The 27,936-nt window shown below is 38.4% G+C and overlaps 1 protein-coding gene across 2 annotated transcripts in view; it reads left to right on the forward strand.

The window, feature by feature from the left end:
• Positions 1 to 27,936, forward strand: part of PAPPA2 (pappalysin 2) — a 288,728-nt gene that overhangs the window by 168,287 nt on the left and 92,505 nt on the right. For both annotated transcript variants that reach the window (XM_017508836.2, XM_037731478.1), the window contains 2 exons: positions 7,214 to 7,349; positions 7,565 to 7,781. In XM_017508836.2, coding sequence (XP_017364325.1) covers positions 7,214 to 7,349; positions 7,565 to 7,781 — 353 coding nt within the window. The remainder of the gene's footprint in view (positions 1 to 7,213; positions 7,350 to 7,564; positions 7,782 to 27,936) is intronic.

Here is a 27,936-nt window from a genome sequence, read left to right on the forward strand (position 1 = left end):
TTATCGTTAACCAGTCAAGTGACCTTATAAAAATCAAATTACCTCTCTGGGGATCAGTTTTCTTTTCAAATTTTTTCAAATGATGCATTTGGATTGGATGATTTTCTTCGGATCTGCATTTAAGTTGAAGTTCGATGATGAGTTTATAAAAGAAGATAATTAACAAATATGATGAATGAAAGATTATAATCTTAGACTATAAGTGCTACAGGCAAAGATAATTATATCTATTAATAACTTTAAAGCCTTGTTACTCAAAATGAGGCTGGCATGCGGAAACATTGGTATCACCAGAAAGCTAGTTCGAGATGCGTGATCTCATGTCTCGGAACTCATCATCTGCATTTTAACAAGATCCCCAGGTGATTTGTATGCATGTTAAAGTTTGAGGAGCACTGCTTCAGAGAATTGTTATCTTAGCATTTAGTAAGGTAATTGATGTTCAAAACAATTCTACATTGCCTCTAATTCATCAAGTGAAAATTCAGTTAAGTACAGCAGGGATCCCCAACTCTCAAGCCATGGAGCAGTACTGGTCCACGGCCTGTTAGAAACCTGGCCACACAGCAGGAGGTGAGAATTGAACAAAACAATATTGTCTGCCTGAGCTCCACCTCCTGTCAGATCAGCAGCATTAGATGCTCCTAGGACAGCAAACCCTATTGTGAACTGCACATGTAAGGGATCTAGGATGTGTGCACCTTATAAGAATCTAATGCCCGATGATCCGAGTTGGAACAGTTTCATCCTGAATCCATCCCCCTCCATTTTCTTCACCCCATCTGTGGAAATATTGTCTTCCATAAAACAGGTCCCTTTGAGCTAAAATGAATTTCAGGATTTCTCTACTTAAGGAGGCAGAAAATTGTCTAACATGCATTGAAATATTTCTAAATCCATGACTGAAATTTCTAAAATGATTTTGTGCTTCAAAAGGAAATCTTCTGTTGTTTGGAAAATTAACCTATGCGGATCCCTGCATTTTCTGGGAATCCTGCAAAAGCATAGATGACTTGTATGTACTTGATTCTCATTTCCATCAAAAACTAACTGAATGCACCGACAGAGCAGCTCCAGTTCTCAGTGAGTGAATAGTTTATTCTGAGGGTAAAGCACTCATTTCCTTCTTTCCTGTTTCATTGTTACTAATCTTTTTATTGATTTTTACATGAAAGCTTTTTCCAGTCCCAGACATGGCAACTTCACAGACTCATGAATAATTGGGATAGCAATGTTTTTTATGCAGGATGGAATCCTACCCAGCTGGGGCATGCTCTCATTCCTTTCTTTGCTTATGCATTCTTGTTCCCAAAAGAATCCTCTCCAGCTATGTTCCATAACACCGTTTCTCAATTTCAGACTTTATCTTAAATGGAGTTTCCCCAGGATTCTGACACTGAGAGGAGGATTTGCAGGCAGATAGTTTGTTGAGAACCTGACTCAGAGCAACATCTGCGGAGGAGTGAAAGAACTAGCATTGGACAAAGGAAGGAGGGGAACTGAAACAGCTCCCTGCAGGTGTCAGCATCCCACAGAGAGCTGTGATGGCCCTTCAGAGTTGTCCCATTCTGTATACCACTCACCCCAATCAGAAGGTCTTTGGACATTGCCTGTCCACTCCACCTCCCACTCCAGGAAAATGGCATGGTCTTGTGTAGGGAGGTTTTACCCCCGCCCTCTGAAGGCAGTTTCTGGAAAGATTCTTTCCCATGAGCTGAGTGCCAGAATCATGAAAGAGGAGATGCAGATGACACATCACAGTACCCGATACAGATTTGAGTTTGTCTCTTTCTGACCCTTCTTCCACGTTCTTTAAGCTCTTTCAACACAGAATCTCTGCGGACTTAGCCTTGGTGTCTCAAATCAGTTTGAGGACATGCTCTCAGAAAGAATTGAGCCAGTCATCTGATTCTGATCTAACCGTCTTCCACGGACTTGAAAAATCATACATTATTGAATGTCTACCCCTAGTTGGGGTGGGATTATAGTGGTTCCCCCTTCATTTCACAAAATGATGAGTTTATCTCACCATGCTGAAACACACACACACTCACACACACACACACACTCTCTCTCTCTCTCACACTCATGATGTGTTTGTAGACTTTCTTATGCTATGAAGGAATAACACAGGAAGTCAGCTGGGTTTTGGCCCATACGAAGGTGGGCAGGGGCTTGAACATTAGAAGAAAGTAAAAACAGTCTCAAACCCCACCTCTTCATTTGACTCACATCCTCAGTCATGGAGACAACCAAGCACCTCATTGCCATATACCCTCCCTTCATCCATTAGATTTGGATTTCAGGTAAAATTCCTTGAAACTTTGTTAAACTCATCCTTGACAAAATTTCATAAGTCCACACAGATAGCAATAGTATTAGATTGAACCACATGAAATTGCCAATATTTGATAATTCTTTACCTATGAAAAAGTAATATGGTTCAACCCATAGTGCAAGCATTCTTATTCTGGTTTCTCTCAACCTTTAATTGGACCATGAATGGCTTACGTGTGGTTCAGCCCCCTTGAAATTGTATAAAGATTTTATGACTAAGAGCTTATGTGACTTTATTTCTGGGGGAGTAAAGGCACAAACACACAAACATCAATATGTTTTATAATCCGTGATTTCCTGCTCACCCCAAATTAAGAGTGTTGGTTCAGTTAACAGAATACAGAGCTTAAAGTGGGGAAAAAAACAAGTTCCTTCCTCCCTAGCATTTACCTAGGGAAGTCACTTAAGCTTTCAGAATCCTAGTTTCCACTTCTATAATATAGCCTTTATATCTTGGGGCTACTATTGTTCAAAAATATCAAAAAGGAATAAAATCACAATGAGTTCAGTGGACCCACCAGCAAAGCCTATAATCAGGCTTGGTAAACTATTAAATGCTATACAAACAGCAGGTGATACCTGACTACTTTCTCCTGGTCTAAGGCCCTCCATTTCCCTCTGGAATCAGGAAGTACCATAGATGAGTGAAAATGAAAAGGCACAGAAAAAACAACAAACCAGTAACTAACCAAAAGCATTCTGAAACCTCAGAGAAGATTCTTTTCAAGTTTGTGGTATAGTTTCAAGGTCTGCTATCCAGTGAGTACCACAAAGGATGACCTGGAAGTTGAAATGCTTGGCTTGGGAGCATATTGAGTGTACCCAGCAGGCAGATTGAAGAGGGATTTCTTAAGACCAAACAGTTCTGCATCAGAGGCACTTTCTTTCAATCGTACCCCTCCCCAGTGGCCAATGGTTAGATTGTATAGTTAACATGCAGGTTTTGGATGAAAAATCAACTGAGTGTGTGGGACTGGCTTTCCCCATCTGTCAGAATCAATCGATCAGTCCATCCATCCATCCATCCATGTATCTATCTATCTATCTATCTATCTATCTGCCTGTCATCTATCTATATGGTACATTTTCTCTGTTTCAAAATATTTTGTAATGAATTCACTGAACAATCCCTCTATCATGAGTTTTTCTTCCTTGTAAGAGACAGGCTTAAATTAATTTTATATTGTGCATGTAAAACATGAATATAAACTCTTTGTTAAAACAATAAAATGTTAGTATAGCTAATAATTCTTTCAACTTTCTAGCACTTTGATATTTTTCTTCTGGGGCATCAGTGGTGCACATCTCAGATCTGAGTAGTCCCTGAGAGGTCTTTCAGGAGGGCTTTGTCATGAAGAGAACAGCTGTCCATAAGCACGCATTTGGAGTGATCAGAAGAGTGTCATACTTGCAGTGGCAAAGGTGACACAGGCGTGAACTAGAGCTTCCTACTGTCAAACTGTCTTCCTGATGCTTCTGCTTGTCCTTCATGTTTAGGAGCATAAAATTCATTATTTATCTCTAATAAAATAAAAATAGTCTGGACTCTCCCTCTATGTATATGATGTATTTGTTTTGTACAATTCCTTGTATTCCTATATAAAATATATTCTATATACATATATATGTATGTATTCCTTATTTAAATATATTTTTAAGGTTGCTCTTTCCACAGCCAAGTTAGAAATATGTATGTAAATCAAAAATATATATTTGTATATATTTTATATATACTAAAATATGTCTGTATATTTAAATATATATTTTACAAAATATACATATATATATATATATATATATATATATATATATAACATATATTTAAACTAAAGTCCACATATATGAGTATACATATTTGTTACTTGGCTGTGGAAGGAGCAACTTAAAAATATATTAAAAAAGAAATACACTTTCATATTTCTAATTACAGTGCCAATTCTAGAAGTTTCTATGTCTCTACAGCAAAAGTAGATTTTTAATAAATGTATTTCAAACTAAATTTCTGAAAAGCCTGTAAGAAAAATTATATATGTATTTTTAAAGTATATTTTATTTTTCATAGATTCAATTTATAAAATAGAGATACATTCTATACCAAGAGCCTCTGATATTGATTATCTCCATGGAAGCAGATCTTGTAGTACCAGTCACGTTTCTACAAGTTTCAATTGAAAATAGTATATATGAAATATTTTAGGCTATACATTTCAGAAAATCATAATTCCCTATACATTAAAACATACAAATGTATGTTTGATTTTACATTTTTGTTATTCCATCTTTTTCCTACATTGTAAATAGGCTAAACTTTTTTTGAAATACAAATTATTGAACATTGAATTCTTGCTAAATTATAGTCACCATTTAATTATTGAACATTGAACTCTTGCTAAATTATAGTCACCATTTTATGTATTTTTACCTGATTTCATTTAATATTCATACTCAAGCTATCAGCAAATCTCTGTTTCTTAGTGGTAGAAAAGAGAAACCCTAGGTTCAGAGAAGAGAGATGGATTGCTCAGGTTTACCAGCAAGTAAAGCTCAATCCAAGAATCAAACCCAGGGTTTCTGCCTGGCTCACTCACTCTCTAAAACTGTGAATTTACTTGGTTGCTTTTGCCTCTGCATACATGCAGATTCAGACTAGTTTCTATTTTTGAGGGTCCAGTGTTGTATGAGAGTTCACACTTTCTTGTGCTTCTAGTTGCTGTTGTGAACATACGTGGGGTCCAAATGAATGAAACTTGGCTACCTGTGTCACTGTGAAAGGAGATGTCCAAGACTCAGGATTCCATAACTTGATCAAACATGTGTCTCTGTTTGCTTTGTGTGGCCCAAGATTCCTCTCTGCCTGTGTCTCCTTTATAAGTCTTACCTGGGGTTTTCCTACTTGATCCATGGCCTAGAAATCCTGGCATAGCTTGTTCCCACAAATCATGGCACAGAGACACTGCCACCAGGAACAGGCAAAGTGATTTGATATTCAAAGACCCTTGGGGCAAGGAGGCATATTGCTAGGAGATGAAAAATAGGTTGGAGGTTTAGGCAGGGGCCTTCAAAATGGAGAAACACATACCATAAGACCTACCTTTATTAACTAGTTTCAGGTGGATGATATCTATCTGGGGATCCAACAGAAGGTGGGAAGACTGAGCTTCCTGTTCCTTGTTGAAGCAACCCCACTCTTCATGCCTGGGGCCTAACGGGGTAAAGCCACCAGGTACTTGTTTGGACTCTCTTTCTGGCTCAGAAATTGACACAGAACATTCTTCCAGTACTCAGGTCTCTTTTGTGGTATATGAAAAAGAAGAGGCTGTGTGAGTTCCCAGGGGGCTTTGATGTCATTTGCTGCTGGAGTCGAGGGCACTGAGTTGGGCTCTTGGTTACCTTAGGATGTGATTCATGTCTAGCCCTCATCCAGACAGGGACAAAGGACTTCATATTGCAAGTGTAACCTTGGGTCTGGGTGTTTCTTAAGTTATGAAGAAATATTTATTACTTCAAAGAAGGGGAATAAAAAGGGGGGAAAAGACACTGTAAAAAGAGAGAATGTGACTGGTCTTTCCCTCAAAGCAGAGAGAGAAGGGAGAGCTGTGCTGCTTTTGACTGAAGATCATAAAATCATCCTAATTAAGCCAGCAGTGCAAATGAACACTATAAACACACTGCCAAGGCTCAGGAAAAATCAGTCTGTGGACAAAAAAATTCTTGTTAAAATGAAAAACATGTTTTACGCTCTCTCCCCACTTTTAGAGGAAGGCTTTGTCATTAGATGTTGTACCGTGCTTTTACACTGGGAACAATTTTCCTGGAGCTTCATCACCCTTAGAACTTGATTAAAAAAAAGCTAGAGAAATTCACATAGAACTTAAGTCCAGTACCAGATTCTGATGATACAACCAACACCCATATAACACCAGGGAAGGCTGGGGTTTTTTCTCAGTGGAAATTAAGAGAAATATTGAGTCATGGGAAATAAAATAAAATAAAAGTAGAATTACTGTATCAAATAAGCCCAGCGTGGAAGATGAACGCTGGACTCTCAGCAGTAGCAAGAATCTGCTCTTCATCCTCCAGCCTCTCTAAGATGTTATTGTTGATGTTTCTATCAAAGAATTTCCAAGGACAACACTTCCATAGTTTACTCTGAAGGTCTGTTTTAGTCTTAATCACCCTAACCATCTTGGGATAGTCCTGATTGATACATGAATTTTCCTATGTCCCATTTTTGGCTCATTTTCCTGGCCAGGGACTGGGTATACATGCTTGGTGCACCAGGAAGATGCATAAGAATAAACGGTTTGGCAGATTCTAATTTCAGAAGCAACAGACTCTGCAACAGCATCTCTCCCATGTCAGAGTTCACATGCTATGTGAGAAGGTCTGACAAACATTTCGGGGAGAGATAGGAAGATGAGGAAGGATAACTAGACATGGCAGTTCAGACTTGGAACAGTTTAGAGTGAGATGCTAGTTTGATGATTGTCTTCTCCACTGCTTTCATTTCGGCAACAAGGAGATACTGACTGGCTATGCAGTGAGTTATTGTCTCTGGCAATGGTTTCTTTAAGTGATTGTTTTGAGAAATTTAAAGAAAGACAGGTTCAAATTAAAAAAAAAAACAGTTGAGGCATCGGTCTCAGAAAAAGACATAGGATGTTCAGCATCTGAAAATTCCTTCCATTTGATCTTGACATTTGATATAAACTTGAATATCTTTCTGTGTCTATTTCATATTTTTACCATTTGTAAAAAAGAAGGAAGCTCTTACTTTATAAATGGTGAGCTCTCTGAGAAGAATAAGAATGGTATGGCACATGTCTTGATAACTTAATGGAAATAATGACTTATATGTAAATGTGCTTATGCCTAGGTATGTTTCAATAGACCGGGAGTGGCTAGAGCAATTTTAATTTTTTTGACGACTGATGGCCTAGTCCCTGGACAGCATCGGCAGCCAACAGTGACTCTCTACCTGACCGATGTCCATGGAAGCAACCACCTTCTTGGTGAGTCTGACAAATATCCCTTTAGGGCCACTAGAGGACAACCCGGTAGACCCAGAAGTCAGCTTGATGTCTGTCTTTGATGTTGTTTGAGATCTTGTCTACATTATATGCCTAGGTTTTGGCATCATGCACCTATTAAGAGGATAAAATGAATATAAGATATGGAAATGTACTAACAATGGCTTAAAATATGATTCATCTCTGTTTCACTTCAGGAACCTATGGACTATCATGCCAGCATAACCCACTGATAATCGATGTGATCCACCACTGGAACGTCGCCTTCCCCCATACCACCTCAGTGCTGCTGAACTTCTCATCCCCACGGATCGGCATCTCAGCTGTGGCTCTAAGGACATTCTCCCACTTTGGTCTTTCGGCTCCCAGTAACTGCATCTCAAAGGACGAGGGGCGGAATCATCAGGGACAGAGGTACAAAGTTCCCTTTGTTTCTTTTGTTTGCTTTCCTTGTGGCTGTGACGGATGGCTCACATTTACATAGTGTTATGTATAGAGTGCTCAATCTCTAACTGAAAAATGAATTTAGGAACTACTAAAAAGACTTAGGAAGCAAGCAAAGAATAATTTGTAGAAGGCACACTTGGGTTTTATATTTTGTTCTTCTTCCCTTAGCTGACCATAATTTTTATGTAAATATTTAACATCTTTACAAGGTCTTAACATCTTTTTTACATATAAAACCACCAACTTCAAGTCAACATTGTTATATAAACTGCCAATTCTGCCAAAAACTCAGTGTTCCCTAAGCAATGCATATTTTTCAACTTCTTCCCACCTGGACAGTGTATATAGCAAGCCTAACAATTACTTGCTAGGGCGTGTCATATAATAATTTAGACTTATATGTGGAAATAGGAAATACATTAGCTACATATATCTTTCTGTGGATGCCTGTGATTGCCATCCTCTAGACAGATGTGGCTGTGAGGTTCACTGGCATCTCAGCAGCAGCTAATGGATTGTACTCACAGTGTTGATGTGCCCATGATTAGGGGAAGGAACCCCCAAGCACAACAATATGTTCTGCCTTTGGGCCAGAATCATTCTATGCATGGTCTAATCAATTAAGTGGGACTGCAGGTGACAGGGTTCATTCCTCAGCCAGGGAGGTGAGATCACTTACTTGTTACTAGGTGATCATGATCCTAGTGACAAAAGCTGGGGTTCCTGGAAGTGCTCCATAACCAAAAAGAAATTCTGGTGCCACAAAGCTCATTCAAGGCATACCAGATACTCAGACCTTTCAGGGATGCGCAGTAGATGCACTAGTATCGTGTGTTAGTTAGCTATTGCTGTGTAGCAAATTATACCAAAAGTTAATGGCTGAGCACAGTAAACGTTATCTCATAGTTTCTGTGGGTGAAGAATCTGGATGCAGCTCAGCTGGGCGTCTCTGGTTTAAAATCTCTTATGAGGTTGTAGTAGGCTGTTGGCCAAGGCTGTAGTTACCTCGAGCCTCAAGCAGAGCTGTAGAATTCACTTCCAAGCTCACTCCTGTGGCTAATATCAGGCCTCAGAAGATCTGCATTCAAGCTCACTCATAGGTGTTGGCAGTGAGGTTGCTCACATAGAAGTGGCTCAATTCCTTGCCAAGCAGGCGTCTCCACAGCTATCTGAGTGTCCCTGTGACATGGCAGCCAATGATCCAAGAGAGAAAGAGAGCCAGAGACAGTGAATACATGACAGACTGCCCAAGAAGGAAGCAGCGGTCTTTTTATAACATAGTATTGGGAGTGACAGTCCATTACTTCTGGGATATTCTGTTCGTTAGAAATGAGTTAATAAGTTCAGCCCATACTCAAGAGGAGGGATTGACATAGGGCCATGAATCTCTGGGGGCCAGTAGTTTACGTTAACTGAGCATTAACTATGTGTCAGGTATTGTACTAAGTGCTAGAAAGGGAGAAACAGTAGGGATAATGAATATTATAAGGTTAACTAGTTCATCTGCAACTTTAAAGTCTTTCTTAGAGAACAAATGCCTCCAAATATTAACACAAGAATGTGGACTATTAAAATAACATCTATTAGGATTATGGCCTCTCTCTCATATATTTTCAAATTATATTCTCTACTGGCTCTACCTCTGGTCTTAAGCCATACAGCATTTCTTTCAGGTCCCTGAAATGTGTGTTCCTGGTGAGCTTTGCACATAATGTTCCTACTTTATTGAATGCCTTCCAGTTCTTCTCTGCTTTGACTCATATCCTATCATCAAGATTCACCTTCTATGAAGTTTTGGCAAACCTCCTCCCTGTTCCCATAGGACACGCTGCATAACTCAAACTCTGTAAAAGCAGCTGTCACATTGGGTGTTAACTATTGATTTACTTGTTCTTTCTCATTAAACTCTGAGCTTCCTGTAGTGGATAATTCTGCTCAGTATCTCTGAATACCTACAGAGGGCCTACCACATGGTAGATATGAGAAACTATTTCAGATGACAGTTGCCAGCTTTATCTCTAAATGCTCCATGGAACAGAACTGAATAAGAAAACCAAAAAAAGTAGAACTTACAGCCTTCCGAGACACAAGGAACAAGAATTCCCCTCACAATCCAAGCTGTGAAGTTTCAACAAAGAAGTTGATTAATTGTAATTACTGCTGCTAGTTCTTCACTTCTTCTCATGTGGGACTGTGGGGAAAACAAGTTTATATGCATGCATGCAAACCAGGAGAAATAGGATATGATTCTCCAGTTTACACTGTGCATCTGGAATACATAAGCATTTCCAAACCACATGTGACTGACAGGAGCCATGCAAATTGACTTTTCTTTGTCAGCCAGCAAATCAGTGCAATGTAGTAAATTTTGATACACAGGGAGCCTAGTAAATCCCATATACTTTAATTGTGAATATATCTGAAAGGTAAATTCTTATATACTCTCAAAGAGTCAAAGTGTTTTTGCAGCCCATATCAAACACAGTTGTATATATAGATGCACCATAATATAAAACCTTCCCTCAAATTCTGGACATAATAAGAAGGACTCATGGCTACCTCCTTCTTATCCCTTATGACCTGAATTCCACTGATACTTACATGGGCAGGGGAGAGCTGACAGATGCCTGGCAGAAGAAGATGTGTTATCCATTTTGTATTTAACCATTAATGATCAGTGGCCCATCCCTCCTGCAGTTCTGTACTTTAGACCCGGCCTGATTGGCCCACAGAATCTCAGATGAAAGCCAATAAACCTAAGTCTGCCTCTCCAGTGATGTTCATGATCTTTGTCTTGGATAAAGTGATTTCTCCTTGCTTCCCACCTAACCACTAACAAATACAGAAGAGTACAAAAACTCTTATCAATATCTAAAAGCAAGCCTGGCAGCCAGAATATGTGAGGATTTCCTCATGATTACAAATGTTGTGGGGTTAAATTGAGAAACATAATTGGAAATCAAAGCATGCATAATTGGAAATCAAAGAAAGAAACAGATTATTCTTTCTTCATTCCCTGGCTCCTTTGACTTTGTTCTGTCTCTTAGTCTTGTTTCCCATTCTGTTATGATGGCTACCCAGTTTATGACCCTTTGGGTTTATTGTACTGATCATGAACCCCTTAGTCTTGGAAAACTAAGTTGAGTTTTCCTGATTTTGGCCACCAGCACTCAAGGAGAGCCCAATTCATTCTTACCCTCCAGTTGTTTCCAGCTCTGGCCACTTTAGGGATAGGTTCTGCACAACTTGCCACAGTGTCAGGATCAGGCAAAACTTCAACCATCCCAGGATTGCGTTGATGGCTTTGGAAAGTGGAAACCATCTATTTTATTAATGTAGTGGGATTTGCAGGGTGTCTAAAATATAATCCAGACACAAACATGTTAACATACCTAAGTGAGTGAATTAGCTTGCAGGCAAACAGAACTCTTTCTACTTTGGAAATTTACAAGGTCAAGATAGAAGAGTTTACCAGTAGGCAAGAATTGCTGTTGGGCATGTAGTTACTCCTACCAAATTTTGTTCTTCCAATCGCATGGATACAATTAAAAAAAAAAAATGATTGTCACTTCTGTGACCTGCCTGATAATATATCCATAAGATCTCTGAGTGCTGAATCTTCAAAAGATAAAGAACATTTATCTCCTTTTCCAGGGTATGGATTGATGACAATAATTGAAAGTTTTGACTACTCATTTATTTATACTTTTCCTTCAATCTGCATAGATTTCCCGATCTACCTGGTTGAGAATGTGGTGTCAACCTTCATGCAGTTGTGCTGCTTTCATTTTTTCCTTGTATACGGTTTTTGATTTATATAATTTGATGTTAGATAACTAAGTATATAATTTTTGTGGGTCTTTTATCTTTATTAGGATCATACATCTTGCCAACCCTTTTACCCCTTTAAATGCTTGTGGCTTTGTACTCTTTCTGGAATTAAAATTTCTATCCCTGCCTCCCTTTTATTTATATTTGTTTGATAAATATTTGCCTTTCTTTTATTTTTAACCTTTCTCTGTCTTTGTTGCCAGTGAGCCCAGGGCACATATCTTTACTGTACTGTTTACAAAGACAGTCAGATGTTGCCATGTCCAACTACGCCAAGATTTTATTCCAAAAGTTTATTCCATGATCCTCAAGCCTCTAGGATTCTTTAGGATTCAGTAGCATTTTTACCTTTGGGACATTTATCTCCCAAGATAACAATGGCTTTTGCCACTAGTTCCACACCCCACTCTTCCTCATTAAGACCTTTATATTTCCTAACCTAAAGTCTTGAAGTGAGTAAAGAAAAGGTGGTACTGATGGGAATAATGGCTGGAGAACAGATATGTGACCCCTGAAAAACAGGACCCAGTTTTCTGTTCTTTACGGGAGCCAGGGAATGAAGAAACAATGGCCTGTTTTTTCCTTTAGCATGGCTTCATAACTTATTCTCTCTTTTTCAGAAAACAAAAAGTACATGCTTTGGTTTTCAGTGATATTTCTCAATTTAACTCTACTACATTTTTCAATCAAGAGAAAATCCTTACAGATTTTGGTTGCCAAATCTTGGTTTTTGGTATTGATAATAATTTCTACATTTTTCTATATTGTTGGTATTTAAGTGGGACACAAAGAGAAATTACCTTATGGTATTCTTGTGAGATTATGGTATTCATGTTTTCACATGTAAACAATACATGTGAAATTTGTAGCACCTTCTAACACCAGGTTGGAATATCACCTATGACAGTTTTCATAGTATTTCCCATCTTTTATTTTTTGCCAGTCAGGTGTGCTAGTTGTCAATTATTTGTTTGTTGCCTCTTGGTTCCAAATCCACCCTCATCACCTATGTTGTAATAGTAGAGCTGGATTTTTGTCAGTATTTATCCTTTGCCAACTGGCATCAAGTTAAGCATCATCAGTAGAGAGTGCTGGAGATACAAAGCAGGTGGAGGGGTCTTCTCTGCTGTTTCCAGTGTGATTTCTTCTCTTTTGTTGCGTGACATGCTCGGCCGGTGGTGTGCAGCACACCTACAGTCAAATACAGTAGACACTCTTTCAGTTAGCTCTTCATCACAATCAACCAAACATGGCAGCTTGAGTAATTGTGATGCTGCTGGATGCTGTGGATTACCAGCAGCTCAGCATTTTACTGAAGACCAAAGACATAACCAGATTTGTCCCCAAATCCTATCCTTGTGAATCTATCTTCTAGTATTATCCACAGTATGATTCCATCTCAGTTGGGGTCCAATCAGGACACAGTAATTAAAATAGAGAAAGTTTAATAAAAGTAATTATTAACCAATAATATAATTCACTACTAAAGGGTAGGGAGAACTCTAACCAATAGAAGAATGACGGATAAAGGGAGCAACCATTACTTTTATGAGTGATTGAAGAGTATCCAAGAAAGGAACAAATGTGGAAGAGGCTCCCCACCCAAAGCTGAGGTTCAGATCTTATTGGGGAGGTGGGGCTGTGGCACATTGTGTGGCAGAGAAGTTTGTGGAGGTTCTACAGAGTGGGATGGGGCTGGTAGTCAGGACATGCTCACCGGGGTGCAGGTAAAGCTCATGAAGATGCTGCCTCTGGAACACAATTGAGACTTGCTGGAAAGCTCTCATTATGGTGCTGCTGGAACTTTCTGGAAGTCTCCCCACTGGGCACTGATGAAACTTGATGAGAGACATTCACAGAGGTGCCACTGAGACTTGTTTGTAAGCCAGCTGGGATACTGGTGAGACTTGCTGGGACATGTGGAGTGTCCCTGAAACTTACTAGGTGGTGAGCACCACTGGTTGTCCCAAACATGGTTGGGAGAAGCAGGGAGAGGAAAGCACATAGGAATGAAGGCAAGCCTCTGCATCCTGCAGTGTCTCTCCAGTGCCATCTACTGAAGAAATGAGTGACATACTAGCTGGTAAAAGAGATGTTTCCATGGTCCAGCTCTAGTATCATAAAGTAGGACAATGACAGGTGGATTTAAACTGAGAAGCAATAAGTTGATAACCAGCAGAGAAAGTCTTGTCAAATAACTAAGAAGAAACCCCTTTTCTCTGTGACTTGTGTGTTCAACATAGTATTTCCTTCCTGGCTTCAGTACTACTTTTCAATATAATTTCTGAATAGATTTGAGCTAATTAGAAATTCATACTTTTTAATGTTTTGAACTTAAGTCCAAGGCCAACATAAAATATAAATACCTCATTAGTTTATTCAGTATAAATACACATTCTGATTGAGATGGAAAACAAGTATCAGATACTTATAAATATAAAAACATAGTGGGTTCTAAGTTTTGCTTTAAACTATCAAGTTTAAACAGTATCAAAGCCAAGTGTTCTAATATAAAATTGAATAGGATATTAATAGGATATTATTCTTTTAAAATAAATATCCATGTGGAAAATGGGGTTCTTCTCTCTCGTTTTCACTCTCATTATGTGTGTGTGTGTGTGTGTGTGTTTGTTTGCAAGTGTGTATTCCTGTGTGTTTGTGTATAGAAAGATATAGAAAGAGATAGACTCTTTTTCAAAAACTGTTTAAGTGACACAATGTAACAGGAATAATTTTTCAGTTGAGGAAACCGAAACTCAAGTGCACACATTTACCTTATTTGGGATTAGAAAAAGTAAGACTGGAATTCAAGTAACTTGTTTCTAGGAAGGAAAGCATCTATTATATAAATGGCAGGCTGTTTCAGAAATATATCTACTACTCTCCAAGAAATCCTGCCACCCTCTCTCAAACCTATTTTGATTCAGGTAACAAGAGTTTAACTGGCCCCAGAATAATCAAATAACAGCTCTATTTTAGATGTACTCATGCAAATGGCTGTATTTGTTTTGAGAAAATTATGACTTATAAATTCAGGCTCCAAGTAATGTAGGCAAGCTGAAGATACCTGATAGAGTAGATTATAAAGATTAAAATGGTAAAGATACTTTGGACTTTTGGGAAAGTGTAGGAAATACGTAATTCAGATTAGAGCAATTTTATGGGCATAACCCAGAGGATTTGAGGTCTATGGAAAAAGGGAAGTTTTGACCCAGCTCCTATGGGACCCTAGCCCAGACCAAAAAAATAAAAAGAGAAAAAATAAAATCTGAGAAAACATATTTCACTCTCTCTGTGATGAAAGATTACATTTATTTTCCTAATCCAGGAAAAGAAACATAATTTTGAAAGCTGGCTTATATGTATATGTTTCCTAATGTTGTGTAATAATATTACCATAAATATAGCAGCTTACAGCAATGCTTATTCATCATCTTACAGTTTCTGAGGGTCAGGAGTTTAGGCAAGGCTCTATAAGGTCCTCTATAAGGCTATAATGAGGTATCAGTTAGGAATGTGTTCTCATTTGAAGGCTTGACTGGGGAAGGTCCACTTCCATGTTCATATGGTTGTTGGTATTTGGTTCCAAAAGACTGTCAGACTGAGGGCTTCCGTTTTTTCTGGATGTTGCACAGAAGCCACCCTCACTTCCTTGCCACATAGCCCTCTCCATTGAGAAGCTCACCTATGTTTGCTTGTTTCTTTCAAAGCCAACAAGACACAGAATCTCTCAGCAAGTAAACTTTATGATTGTAACATAGTCACAAGTGTCACAGCTTATCGACTTTGTCATATTCAGTTGGTTAGAAGCATGTCACTGGTCCCACCCACACTCAGGTTGAGGAGATTATGCAATGATAGGGATTTCAGAAGAAGGGATTATGTCCACCACAATAGGTTAGCCTGAGATAGGTGAATGTATGCAGTAACCTTGGAGCTATCTGACTATATATATATCCTGACAGAGTCACATGCTATAGCCATGTAGTTTCAACTTATTAGACAGCTTAGGACACAAGGTTACACACAAATAACTTGTTTGCAGGAAAAAACCATGAAGGAAAAGTAGTGATTCCAAGAATAAAGTATTTTCATAGAAATTCCCCAGATCTTGATAGGTAGATTATCCAAGCAGTTCTCTACCAGAGAATGTCCTTGAAACCCTCTTTTATCCAGATAAAACACATCTATTTTATGAATGATACCAGTTCAGAATTTTTCCCGTATGCTTTAGTCTGCTTCAGAGCCATCTTCTTCATGGCTCAACTGATATTTTTATAATATCATTAAAATTAAATTTAATCAGTAATATTAGTGTGTTTCCTAGAAAATGAAATTACAGTCATATACCACATAACAACATTTTTCTCAATGAAAGACTGTATATATAATGATTATTTTATAAGATTATAATGCAGTATTCTTTGCTGTACCTTTTCTATGTTTAGATTTGTGTAAATACACAAACACCATTGTGTTACAGTTGCTTACAGTATTTGGTACAGTAACATGCTGTACAGGTTTGTAGCCTAGAGCAACAGGCTACACCATATAGCCTATGTGTATACTAGGCTATATCATCTAGGTTTATATAAATACACTGTATGGTATATACACAATAAAATCACCTAGTGACATATTTCTCAGAATGTATCCCATTGTTAAATGGTACATGACTGTATATAAAAATACAAAAATTAAAAAGTTATGTTACATCAGTTACCTTTGTTCTGATTATTTTTATGATGCTGAATAATTGAGTATTAGCAATTTTGATCCAGTATGTGTCATACACATATTTGACCACATTGGTGGTCATACACATACACTAATGTGGTTGTATATCTGTATGAATATATGTGTGTGTATGTATGTGTGTGTTTGTGAATATGTTTCACTCTATGCAAGACAGTCTTGGAAAAGGTTAATGTAATATGCATTGAATTATAAAACTAATTTTTAAATGATTTAAATTTTTAACTGGTTGTGACATTCAAAAGAGCATTGTTGTTTTATTTTTAAGGACTTTATTCTTTTAGAGCAGTTGTAGGTTCACAGAAAAACTGAAAGGAAGGTACAGAGTTTTCCCATATACCCACTGCCCCCACCCGTGCATAACCACTCCTGCTATCAACATCCCCCACCAGAGTGGTACATTTATTACCACTGATGAACCTACACTGACACATTAAAATCACATCAAATCTGTAGTTTACATTAGAATTCACTCTTAGTGTTATACATTCTATGTGTTTGGGCAAATGTGTAATGACATGTATCCATCATTATAGTATCACACGCAGCAGTGTCACTGCCCTAAAAATCCTCTGTGTTCTACCCATTCACCACCATACTCTACACCCCTGCTGTCCCAAACTTCTCACAACAATTAATCTTTTTACCATCTCCATCATTTTGCCTTTTCCAGAATGTCATACAGTTGGAATTACACAGTGTGTAGGCTTTTCAGATTAGCTTCTTTCACATTGTAATGTGTGTTTAAGTTCCTTCATGTCTTCTCATGGCTTGATAGCTCATTTCTTTTTATAATTGAATAATATTCCATTGTGTCAATGTATAACAGTTTATGTTTCCATGTATCTATTGAAGGACATCTTGGTTTCTTCCAAGTTTTGGCAATTATGAATAATGCTGCTATAAATATCTGTGTTCAGGCTTTTGTGTAGACATAAATTTAAAAATATCTTTGAATAAATACCAAGGAATGTGATTGCTGGATCATATGTTTAAGAGGATGTTACGTTTTTTATAAAAGTATATTATTATTTAAGAAAAACATAAATATTATTGTAAAGAGAAGTGGCTTCCTCAGATCTTTTTCCTTTTCTCCTTTTTTCTTTTCATCATGAATCTGTATTTTTCTGTTTACTTAAAGAAAACTAAGTCTGTACTCTTGAACAACATGTAGATTAAGGGTGCCAATCCTGTACAGTAAAAAAAATTGCATATACTTTTTGGCCTCCCGAAAAGTTAACTGTTAACATCCTACTGTTGCCTGGAAGTAGGATATTAACAGTCAACATATGCCTGATAACATAAACAATTAGCTGGGTGAGGTGGCTCACACTGTAATCCCAGCACTTGGGAGGCCGAGGTGGGCAGATCACCTGAGGTCAGGAGTTTGAGACCAGCTTGGCCAACATGATGAAACCCCATCTCAACTAAAAATACATAAATTAGCTGGGTGTGGTGGTGGGCACTGGTAATCCCAGCTACTTGGGAGGCTGAGGCAGGAGAATCGCTTGAACCTGGGAGGCGGAGGTTGCAGTGAGCCGAGACTGAGCCACTGCACTCCAGCCTGGGCAACAAACAAGACTCTGTCTCAAAAATCAAAACAAAACAAAACAACAACAAAAAAACAATTAGCACATATTTAGTATACTAAATGTATTATGTACTGTATTCTTACAAATATAATAAGCTAGAGAAAAGAAAATGTTATTGAGAAAATTGAGGAAGAGAAAATATATTTACAATTTATTAAGTGGAAGTAGATCATTATAAAACACATAAAATCTGACTCAAGGAAAAATAATGAATTGATGCATTGTATTATTATATGGTCCTATATGTACAGCAAAAATCCCTAAAGTAAGAATTTACCTTTTGCATTAGAAACATTTACCATTAGGCTGTTATTATGGACATCAGTTGGATTCCAACCTCTAGCTCTTGTATATTTATCATAAAACTGAATATATGCATATAATCAACATACCTGCCTTGCTTTGCTAACCATACTTCTGTAAAGAAGAGTATCAAGTAATTTTCAAAAATGAGTAATCAATGAACAATGTATATTTGGTTTGGTTTGCAATGCCCCAGACTCACAGATAGAGACCTACAAATTTATGACATGAATACTGATTAAGTCACCTTCATTGTCTCTGTTAGCCTCTGTTCTTCAGGTTACTGTTTCCTGAAGCAGGGCCTGTGGAAATAATTACTCCTGGTAGAAAAATCAACAATTAGTCATACAAATAACCCACAGTTTTCCCTTTGCAGTTTATGAATGTGGGTAACATGTTGTGTTAATGGTATAGTCAGGCTGACTTACTCTGGCTGTCTGGACTCCTTAGATCCCCTCCAACTGTACTATGTACTTGTGACACAAAAGATGTCTTTAGCCTTAGAAAGCTATTCTTGAAAAGGTGGATCTGCTGGCAGAGAAGATGTAGGCTAAATTGTGTGTCAACCTCTATTGTTCATGGATAATTCACTGTAGACATGGAATTATAGTTGGAAAGTGGAGGGATGTTGTAGAAAGAAAAGAAACTTTTCCATAGAACTTCACTTTTATGTGTTTTAAAGTCCCCAGAGAATGTCTAGGAGGAAGTGGCTGTCTTATTTAAGAGATGTAGAGACTCAGGTGTGAAAATCTTTCTTCTTGGTTACACTATAGGTTGCAAATAAAGCTGGAACTAGCTTATAGGACGTCTGAGCCCTGGTCCAGGGAGAGGAAGCCAGGGCACAGCTCAGTACTTTGCCATTCCATCCCTGCTATAATCAGTCCTGAGTCTGGTCTTGGTAATAGTATTATTTCATCTCTGTCTGTCATTCTGCTTCATGCTTTATTTTTCCCTGGAACCCTGAGCTGCTGCTTTAGCAGCAATTTCTGTTGTGCTTCATTTATTTGAAGCTCAGATTAAAAATGGCAACTCTTTTCCCTCCTCTTCCACCTGGATTGGGTGCCAAACCTTTCCAGGCTTCTTCTTCCTCTGGTCAGTCCTATGTAGAACCTTTGGATTACTTCCCTTTTAATAGCCTCAAGATGTGAAGGCTCATCTTTTTTTTTTTTTTTTTTCTTAAGGACTGCATTTTAAAGCATTTATTTTTTGACTCCTCATCTTTTATTTTTATCATAGGGTTTCTTTTTAATGTTCCTGAGTGGTGGGAAATGTTCTCTGTTGCTGCTGGGAAAGGCACTATAGAAATGAAATATGTATTGCCTTTCTACACATTTGATTATCAACCTCCTCAAAGCAGTTTAACAAATTAACATTGAGTCTCTTATTTTCTATACTGTTTCTTTTAAGCAAGGAAAGAATTATAGCTGCTCAGTTGCTCCCTTGCTTTCTTGCCCAACTTCCTTTTCCCAGAATGATTTGTCCATGAAATAAGAAGGAAGTAAGAAAACCCACTGGAGAGAATTCTGATTCCCCGGGCAGATGATGGATGACTGGGTGGATGACAAGTCTGGTTTGGGAGGCACAATGAGCTATTTGAGCCTTTTCAACTGTTTTTTTTTTTTTTGTTTGTTTGTTTTATTTTGTTTTGTTTTCAGATCATGAGATTATAAAGAAAAAATGAAGAGGCCATGGACATGGTCCTTTTGGAGGGCTTAATAAAGTATGGCTAAGACAATTCCAGAATAGTCTTTATTAAAACATTACCTTGTCTGAGATTGTTCTTAGTGGGATACTTTCTGAGAACAAGGTAGATAGAAACATTTGATCAAAAGCTAGGAACAGGTGAAACCAGCTTAGGAAGACTTAGGGTTGAGGTCCATCCTGAAGGAATAGACTGATTTTAAAACAATGATTCCACCCTAGTGATTTATAGTGTCTCAAATTCCATCATTAAGAATTTTCTTTAAGTCTCAACAATCTCCAGAGGTCACTTTAAAATAGTACAAAACTATACACTAGAACTAATAGTGTTTTAAGTCTTTATCAACTATTTATACCAGAAGTATTCACTTGTGGATTTTGATAATTCAAAAAATAAGCCCCATGGCTCTGCTGAGATGTAACCTAGTGTAGCCATTTAGAAGTTTCAGGGAACATGAGAAGTAGAAACAATGGTATTGAAAAAGGAGATGAATTAAAAATGTCACCTACTTCCCAATTTTGCTCAGGGCTGGCCCTGTCGGTATAGTCTGTATTCATGGCAGCTGGTGGAGAAAGCACAGAAAATAAAAGGAAACGAGTATTTCCAAGGTTCTGTCATTTTGCCAGCCTGCCAGGGAGACAGACGCTGTTGACAGATTTGACTATAAGCTCTGGTTGGAATGACTCTCGGGCCGTGTCTGGTTTTGTGTGCAACCATAGCTCTGCCGGCAGAGGAAGTCTGGAGATTGAAGTGGTAGCAAACCAATGCCCAGATCCCGGCTTCTCACTGTTGTCTACATCATTTAGTCTCACTGTATGATTTTAGCATAGTCTCTTTCCTTCCTCAGCCCTTAGTTTCTCCATAAGCAAATGAACCATCAATGTTGCAAGGCTCCAGTGGGCTAGGAAGAGCAAAAGAATAGAAAACAATAATATTTCAAATCTGATGTCAACCAAGGACTGGCAAATTCTAGGATTAGAAGATGATAGGAACAACATGAAGCTTCTGTTGGGGTGTCTAGAAATTTACAAGGAAAATAAACCAAGGAGAAATAGGGAGAGGGCGAGTCCCAAAAGGGCCCCGTAGATGTTTTATGTTCTTCTTACTTCTGCTTGTGAATTTGAGAGCTATTCAAGGGGCCTGATTGAAATCCTGAAGACTTCCATTTAGCCCTAACTTATGTACAGCACAAAGAGAAGCCAGGCTACCCTGTCTTCCTACCCTGTAGGTGCTGTTCCAGGAGTGATGCAGTCAGAAGCTCATGCCCACTAAACTTCATCCGAGGACTGTATTGTTCTCACTGAACTCTTCATGTTTCACAATTTCCCAGGCTCAGCTTAGGAATGTAGCTCGGGAAGTGTCCTTCCCTAGTGTAGAGCTTAATTTGTGTCCAGGAATAAGTGATAGAGAGAGAGTCAGCAGTGCAGTCCCTTGGAGGGTGTCAGTGATCATTGCTCTTTAGGAAGTGCCCCAAAGAGAGATGGCTACTGCCTTGCAAATTACACGTGTTGGGAGGAGAACAACATATAGAGGTGATACATGAATAGCACACGGATTAGGGGCACTGACTTTTGTACAATCAAAAATTTGCCTATACTTTTTGACCTCCCTAAAACTTAACTACTGACAACCTACTGTTGATGGGAAGCCTTATCGATAACATAGTCAATTAACACATATTTGATATATTAAATATATTACATACTATAGTTTTACAATAATGTAAGCTAGAGAAAACATGTTATTAAGAAAATTATGAAGAAGATAAAATATATCTACAATTTATTATTATTATTATTGTTATTATTTGAGACAGTTTTACACTTGTTGCCCAGACTGGAGTGCAATGTTGTAATCTTGGCTCACTGCAACCTTCGCCTCCTGGGCTCAAGCGATTCTCCTGCCTCAGCCTCCCAAATAGCTAGGATTATAGAGGTGCACCATCACCCCTGGCTAATTTTGTAGCTTAGTACATGGGGTTTCACCATGTTGGTCAGGCTGGTCTCAAACTCATGACCTCAAGTGATTCAGCCACCTCAGCCTCCCAAAGTGCTGGTATTATAGACATCAGCCACCAAGCCCAGCCTTATTTACAATTTATTAGTGGAAGTGTATCATCATAAAGGTCTTCATCCTCATTGTCTTCATGTTGAATAGGCTGAGGAGGAGGAAGAATAGGAGGGGTTGGTTCTGCTGTCTCAGGGGTGGCAGAGGTGGAAGAAAATGTGTATGTAGGTGGACTGGCAAAGTTCAGGCTCATGTTGTTCAAGGATCAGCATATACATATCTTTTTGGTGTTTCAAATGAATAAATCTGCTTCCCCTGGCAATTGCTAGGAAGCACATTAACTGTATATTAGCCTGCAATTGAATTGTTTTCGTTCTTTCTTTGGTATTCCAGATATTTTATAATCTATGTTAAAATCATGGGTTCTGAAACTTGGTGAGACAGGGCTTTTGAAAGAGAGAACTTTTGACTGTGTAATGTAAATCTGTTTCTCTTCAGAAGGACAGGGGACCTTTGGAAGTGACTTTTACAGAAAAACATGGTAAAACCCAGAATTCCATGCCCAGAATAAAAAATGAGTGAAGCAAATTGCCCAGTACTGCGACCCCCAGAGTCTAGTTCTGAACTTACAAATAGTTCACATTATAGGAAGAGATGGACATATCCTGAAGATCTAGTTTGAGGAGCCAAATTCTGTGCTGAGACTTAAATAAAGGGACAGAGAAACCTCCACTTTCCCAGGATACAGGAATGGGAGAAGTTCGTTTGGTATAATAATTCACCATTTTTCTATCATGCAAAGGAAGAATCAAAATTACTGCTGAGATTCCTCTGTTTCCATCAGATGAGAATCTTCAGAGGAGAAGAACTTGAATTAATTTTATTTTCCAAGTTAGGAGGGTTCTCAACACCTCAAAGTACCAGCATTGGTCTGTGCAAGAAGGAGAATGGAAATGTTTTTAACATATAACCTGGTTCCTGTCCTACACAGCAGAGGTGAAGCCAGAAGTGAGGAGGAAGCACAATGGGGAGTCAGAATTAAGACATTTTTTCTCTATTAGTTTGGATAAATAGCAAAGCTATCAAGGATGAATGCTATTATTGTCGTTACATTTGGTTTGCAGTTGATGGTGGGAAAATTAAATGAGGACTCTGCCTCATCCAGTCCACTCTACATTCTGTACATCCCACTCCTATCTGCTGCCAAATTCAGAGCATGCATTCCTTCTTAGCCCATATCCTCTTATTTCCATAAGAATCAATAAAATGAAGTGAAGGAATAGAGAAAAATCTGATCCTCTTTTACTACTTAACCTTGAAAGAGCTGTTTCTAGAGAGACCTCTGGGATTGCTAGTTAGTCAAGGGTGGCACTTCTTGGATAAATGAATTGCAATATTTTGTTTAACTAAACAACTGAAAAGTTGGGGCATTACACTACAAAAACACACTGGGCAAGAAAGATTATGAGAAACTCTTTCTTGAGTTCTCTACCACATCCTGCCTGTTCATGGGTTTTCTGCACTGCCACCCCAATACCACCGTCACCTCATCTGTGAAACTCAATACCATGTTAAAGCTGGACGGGCCCTTTGATAGAACCCAGTTCAACCCCATCATTTTACTAATTTGCAGATAGAAGGCCAGGATGGTTAAGAGACTTGCTGAAGGTCCTAGAGGCCAGCAGGGGCAAGCCAAGACCAGAACCAAAGTCATGTGGCCTTGGACCACTACTTTCTTTATCACACTGTATTGTTTCTTGAAAAGTGTGGTACAAATGCCAGTTTCTCTTAAGCAAAACTAGATTCTAGGTAAAAGTTGTGATCAGACTTTTATGAATGCCTGGGGGAGGGTGGGATATTGACTTTAGAAAAGTGTATAAGCCGAAGTCATCCTGGTTTTAAGTTTGAGCTAAAGCTCAGTTAAGGCTTCTTTGTTATTTTATTACAATTGTAGTGTTGTAGGAAGTTCTGAAATATCCCATCATTTCTTCTGGACTAAATTTTTTCATTTAATACAAGAAATTTGATTTGAATTATCTTTAAGATCTGTATCCATTTTCATGAGGTCTGGTTTCTCTAAAATGGTTGTTAAATTCCCACCCTCCCCCACCTCTATCACAATCAGGAAATAGAGTCTTTAGCCCACAGTCTTTCACACACTCTTACTTAGGAGAAAAAATGATTCTAGTACTGACTCGGACCGACTCTGAAATATTGTTGTAGCCCTCTAAAGTTTTTTCAGGGTTGCTCAGACCCTCAGGAGAACCTTGAACCAAAGCTTCAGGGCAGCCATAGGCAGAACAACAGGACTTTGCCTGTTTGTTAGGAACTGTCCGACTCCCCAGATATGGACCTGGGTTGAAGGCTATGCCAGTGTCCCTGCGATGGCCTCAGAAATGGACAACTAAAAGAGATGCCTGGTTTGACATTCTCTGGGGGACAGTTCATGAAAAGTTTGTTGGTGGGGCTGGCCACTTTATCTGCAAATAATGATGTCTATTTTCTGGTGTCAACCTTACCCTGTTCCTCACTAACCACTGAAAGGTATAGGAAGACTTTGGGAACCTGCCACTAATTGTGTTTCCAGATATAAAGGTTGACTCCTTTCAGTATAGAATTCTCTAAAGTTATTAGTCAGAATTTAAGAGATCTGCACACACTGAATTTTATCTGGTTCTCAGTGATAGGGGAAGTGGTATTTTTATACATGCTTTGAGATTGTTGCTTTTCCTTTGTTCTGTCTATAAAGAGTTGGAGAAAACTTTCCAGGACATACATCTCTTACCTTTCCAAATTCTCTTCATACATTAAAGTCACATCAAATTCAATAATAAATTTTTCTCAGAAATAGCCACGAATTTATAATCAGTAACACATGATTTAATTATTTTTCTTTTCAGCTACATTCAGAGTTTTTTCAGAATAGGGGATATGTTTTATGCTTTTGATCTACCTTGTGGCTTCTTCATGATAATTTAATATAGTAAAACATAATGATGAAGCAGTGGGGCCAATGTCTCATTCTGGAGTCAGTCTTGCTATTTTATAGTCTTAGCCTATAGAAGTTATTGACATATCTTTCAGGTTACATATATCTAGATCTTTATGGGGTTGAGATTTACTCCTAGTAAGTATCAACACTTTGAAACTTAAAAACATCAAATGGTGGAACCCCACTGCAAGCCTACAGAATCAAAATTTTCAGGGGATAAATAAGGAGTATATTTTTTAAAAGCTTCCTAAGTGAGTCTAACGCACAGCTATGGTAAAGCCTACCTCATGGAATAAGAGGACCAATCCTAAGCAGAGCCTTCACAAATACAGGCATCATTCACATATACAACAAAGGAAAAACACATGCCGTAATTGCAGGGCATTGCTAGGATTGTACCTGGGTGTCCACGGGCAGGTTCTGTACAAGAGGACAGTAGCCAAGGCTTAACATACATTTTGAACCAAAAATACTCAATAAAAAGTATTTTTTTAAAACCTTGTAACACAATGGCATTGGAAGTGAAGACCAGCAGAAAGAGAATAGGGGCTTATCAGAGCAGAGAGGCAAAGAGCAAAGCTAGGGTTATGTGTAGGTGACCATCTACATAGTGTGATTTCTAAAGACCTCCCGATTCAAACCTCCCTTGTGAAAAACTCAATCCTTTGGCTTAAAACACTGACTCTTGTTAAAATGGAAATACCTGCGAATCACATCTGACTGGGTCCATCATTTTCTTACCTGAGAACACATTGTAATGTGGTGGGGAAAGAGCTGGAAGCACAGATGGAAGACAAGTGGGTGTTGCCAAAAAAGGACACACACTGGGAAGGGCATCATGCAGACAGCAGCAGCTGGATAAATATCATCACTTTGATTTACTGTTATTTAAAACAGAACTGCTCAAAACTATTGGACTATTAAGATATACTATGTTTTTTCCTTGCCTACTCTGCTGAGGAGCTTTTTGGCTTACGCTGGCCTCTGCTGCTAGCTCCTGAATTGGGAAGAAAGCAACAGGAAAACAACCTCGTCCCGTGGGAGATGGCCTGGTGGTCTAGGCTGGCCCTGAGAGTGAGGGCTCTGAGACCCAGCCTGAGGATTTTCCTCTGACTTGCTGTGTGGCCTCCAGCCAGTCTCCAAACAGCTTTAGTTTCCTTGTATGTCAAACCAAGATAAATACCTAACTTCCCACTTCTCCGGGGCATCGTAAGGCTTCACTTCTGCCACTTTCAGTAAGGTTTGTCCAAAGACCATAAGAAGAAAGCTTTTAAAAAGTTTTAATGTGAATTACTTTTACTACTTATGTAGCATTAAGTAGAAAGGAGAATGCATCAGGAGTGTGGGATAATGGAGAACACAACAGCCTCACTCAGAGGAGCAGTGTTTGTAGTGGAAGAGAAACACAAAAGGGGTTTTGGGGTTGGGGTGCAAGGGAGAAAAGCCTACAATTGGTACCAGATGCCATCAGAAGCTAACGACCTGACAAACTCCGTCCTCATAAAACAAATTCCTTAAAAAGGAAGCAAATGGAAATACAAGCTAGTGAAAGAATTTGCAGCAGCTGCCCTAAAACCATTTCTCACTTCATAAACAGGTCTGGGTTTGGTCCTTCTTTTTGGTATTGGTCTTATTTCTTGCCACTTTTCCCTCTCATATTCTCCCCTGTCTCATTCTTCCTCCCTTGCTGCTCCTGCTGGACAAGCTTCTCACACTGGTAGTCATAGCAGTAGTAGTTCCCATTTTGATGGAGGAAGGCTCCTTCAGAGCATTTGTTCTGTGTCTTGTCTCAACACATATTTGTCCTCAATGATGGCGTGGATTAATTGGGGGAAGTCACTCAAAAACAGCACTTGCTCTTTTCACCTTAATTTCTTTTCAATAAACTGATGTGAACCAGAGTATTAATGACTCTGTTTTCCAGTACTTCCTGCTCAACATGCTGAAGAAGAGTTTATGTTTGGGACATCCATGCTGCATGGTATCTAGAGAACTAGGAGTTCTTTAGCATCACTAATGAAGCATCTTGATCATATCCCATAAAGGATGGTTAGATTTTATCTTCCTTATGAGATAGATTAAATAAATATTTGAAGACAAAGATTTATTTCCTACATTGTATATAAGCATTGAATTTGAGGGGTTCATGATGACTCAACATCCCCCAACTCACTTATTTCTTCTTTCATCAGGCCCCGTAATGGATACCTCATCATCACAGGAAATAACCAGGGTTTAAACTTGTGAAAACATTTTTTTCACACCAATCACCTCCAATTCTTCCAATTCCTACCTAATAAATGTAGATAAAAGAAATGAGAGTATCACTGGCATATAATTTAAATCCCAAAGGTATAAGCCGCAACTTTAGCATGTTTAGTTAGAATCCACCCTTTTTGGGCTAGTGCTTTTAAAGTCAAATCTCAATTATTTGAAGGTATTATGTGCATATTCGATGACATTTTGTTTTCTACTTTTTTTTATATTGTTGCCTAGATATTTGATGAAGTTGTTGACCACTAACACAATTCAGGGGCAAACAGAGCACACTACTGATGACAAGATTCATAGTAGTTGTATTTTTGGGCTAATAATTAGCACCACGGACAACAACATCAAGAGCAGGAAAATATCTTGTTAGTCTTCCATGCAAGACTATGTGTTCCCTAAGAGCATGGTTCTAGTACCAGAGGTACTCAGATCGAGGGCTTCCCAACAGTAAGTGCTTAGTACATGCTTATTAATGAATGAGTGGAGCAAGATGGTTGAATTAGTGTTTAATGATATTTTCGTATTTCAGATCCTCATTTACTATTATAAAACTTAACAAATTTCTCATTTTCATAGCCATGGACTGACTTTGCTGTCTAAAACATGAACAATCTTAATTCAGCTAATTTTAACTGTGTCAACTACAGCATGGCATATGTTGAATAAAAA

This window comes from Cebus imitator, unplaced genomic scaffold, assembly GCF_001604975.1.
Source record: "Cebus imitator isolate Cc_AM_T3 unplaced genomic scaffold, Cebus_imitator-1.0 Scaffold402, whole genome shotgun sequence".
NCBI classification, from domain to species: Eukaryota; Metazoa; Chordata; class Mammalia; order Primates; family Cebidae; genus Cebus; species Cebus imitator.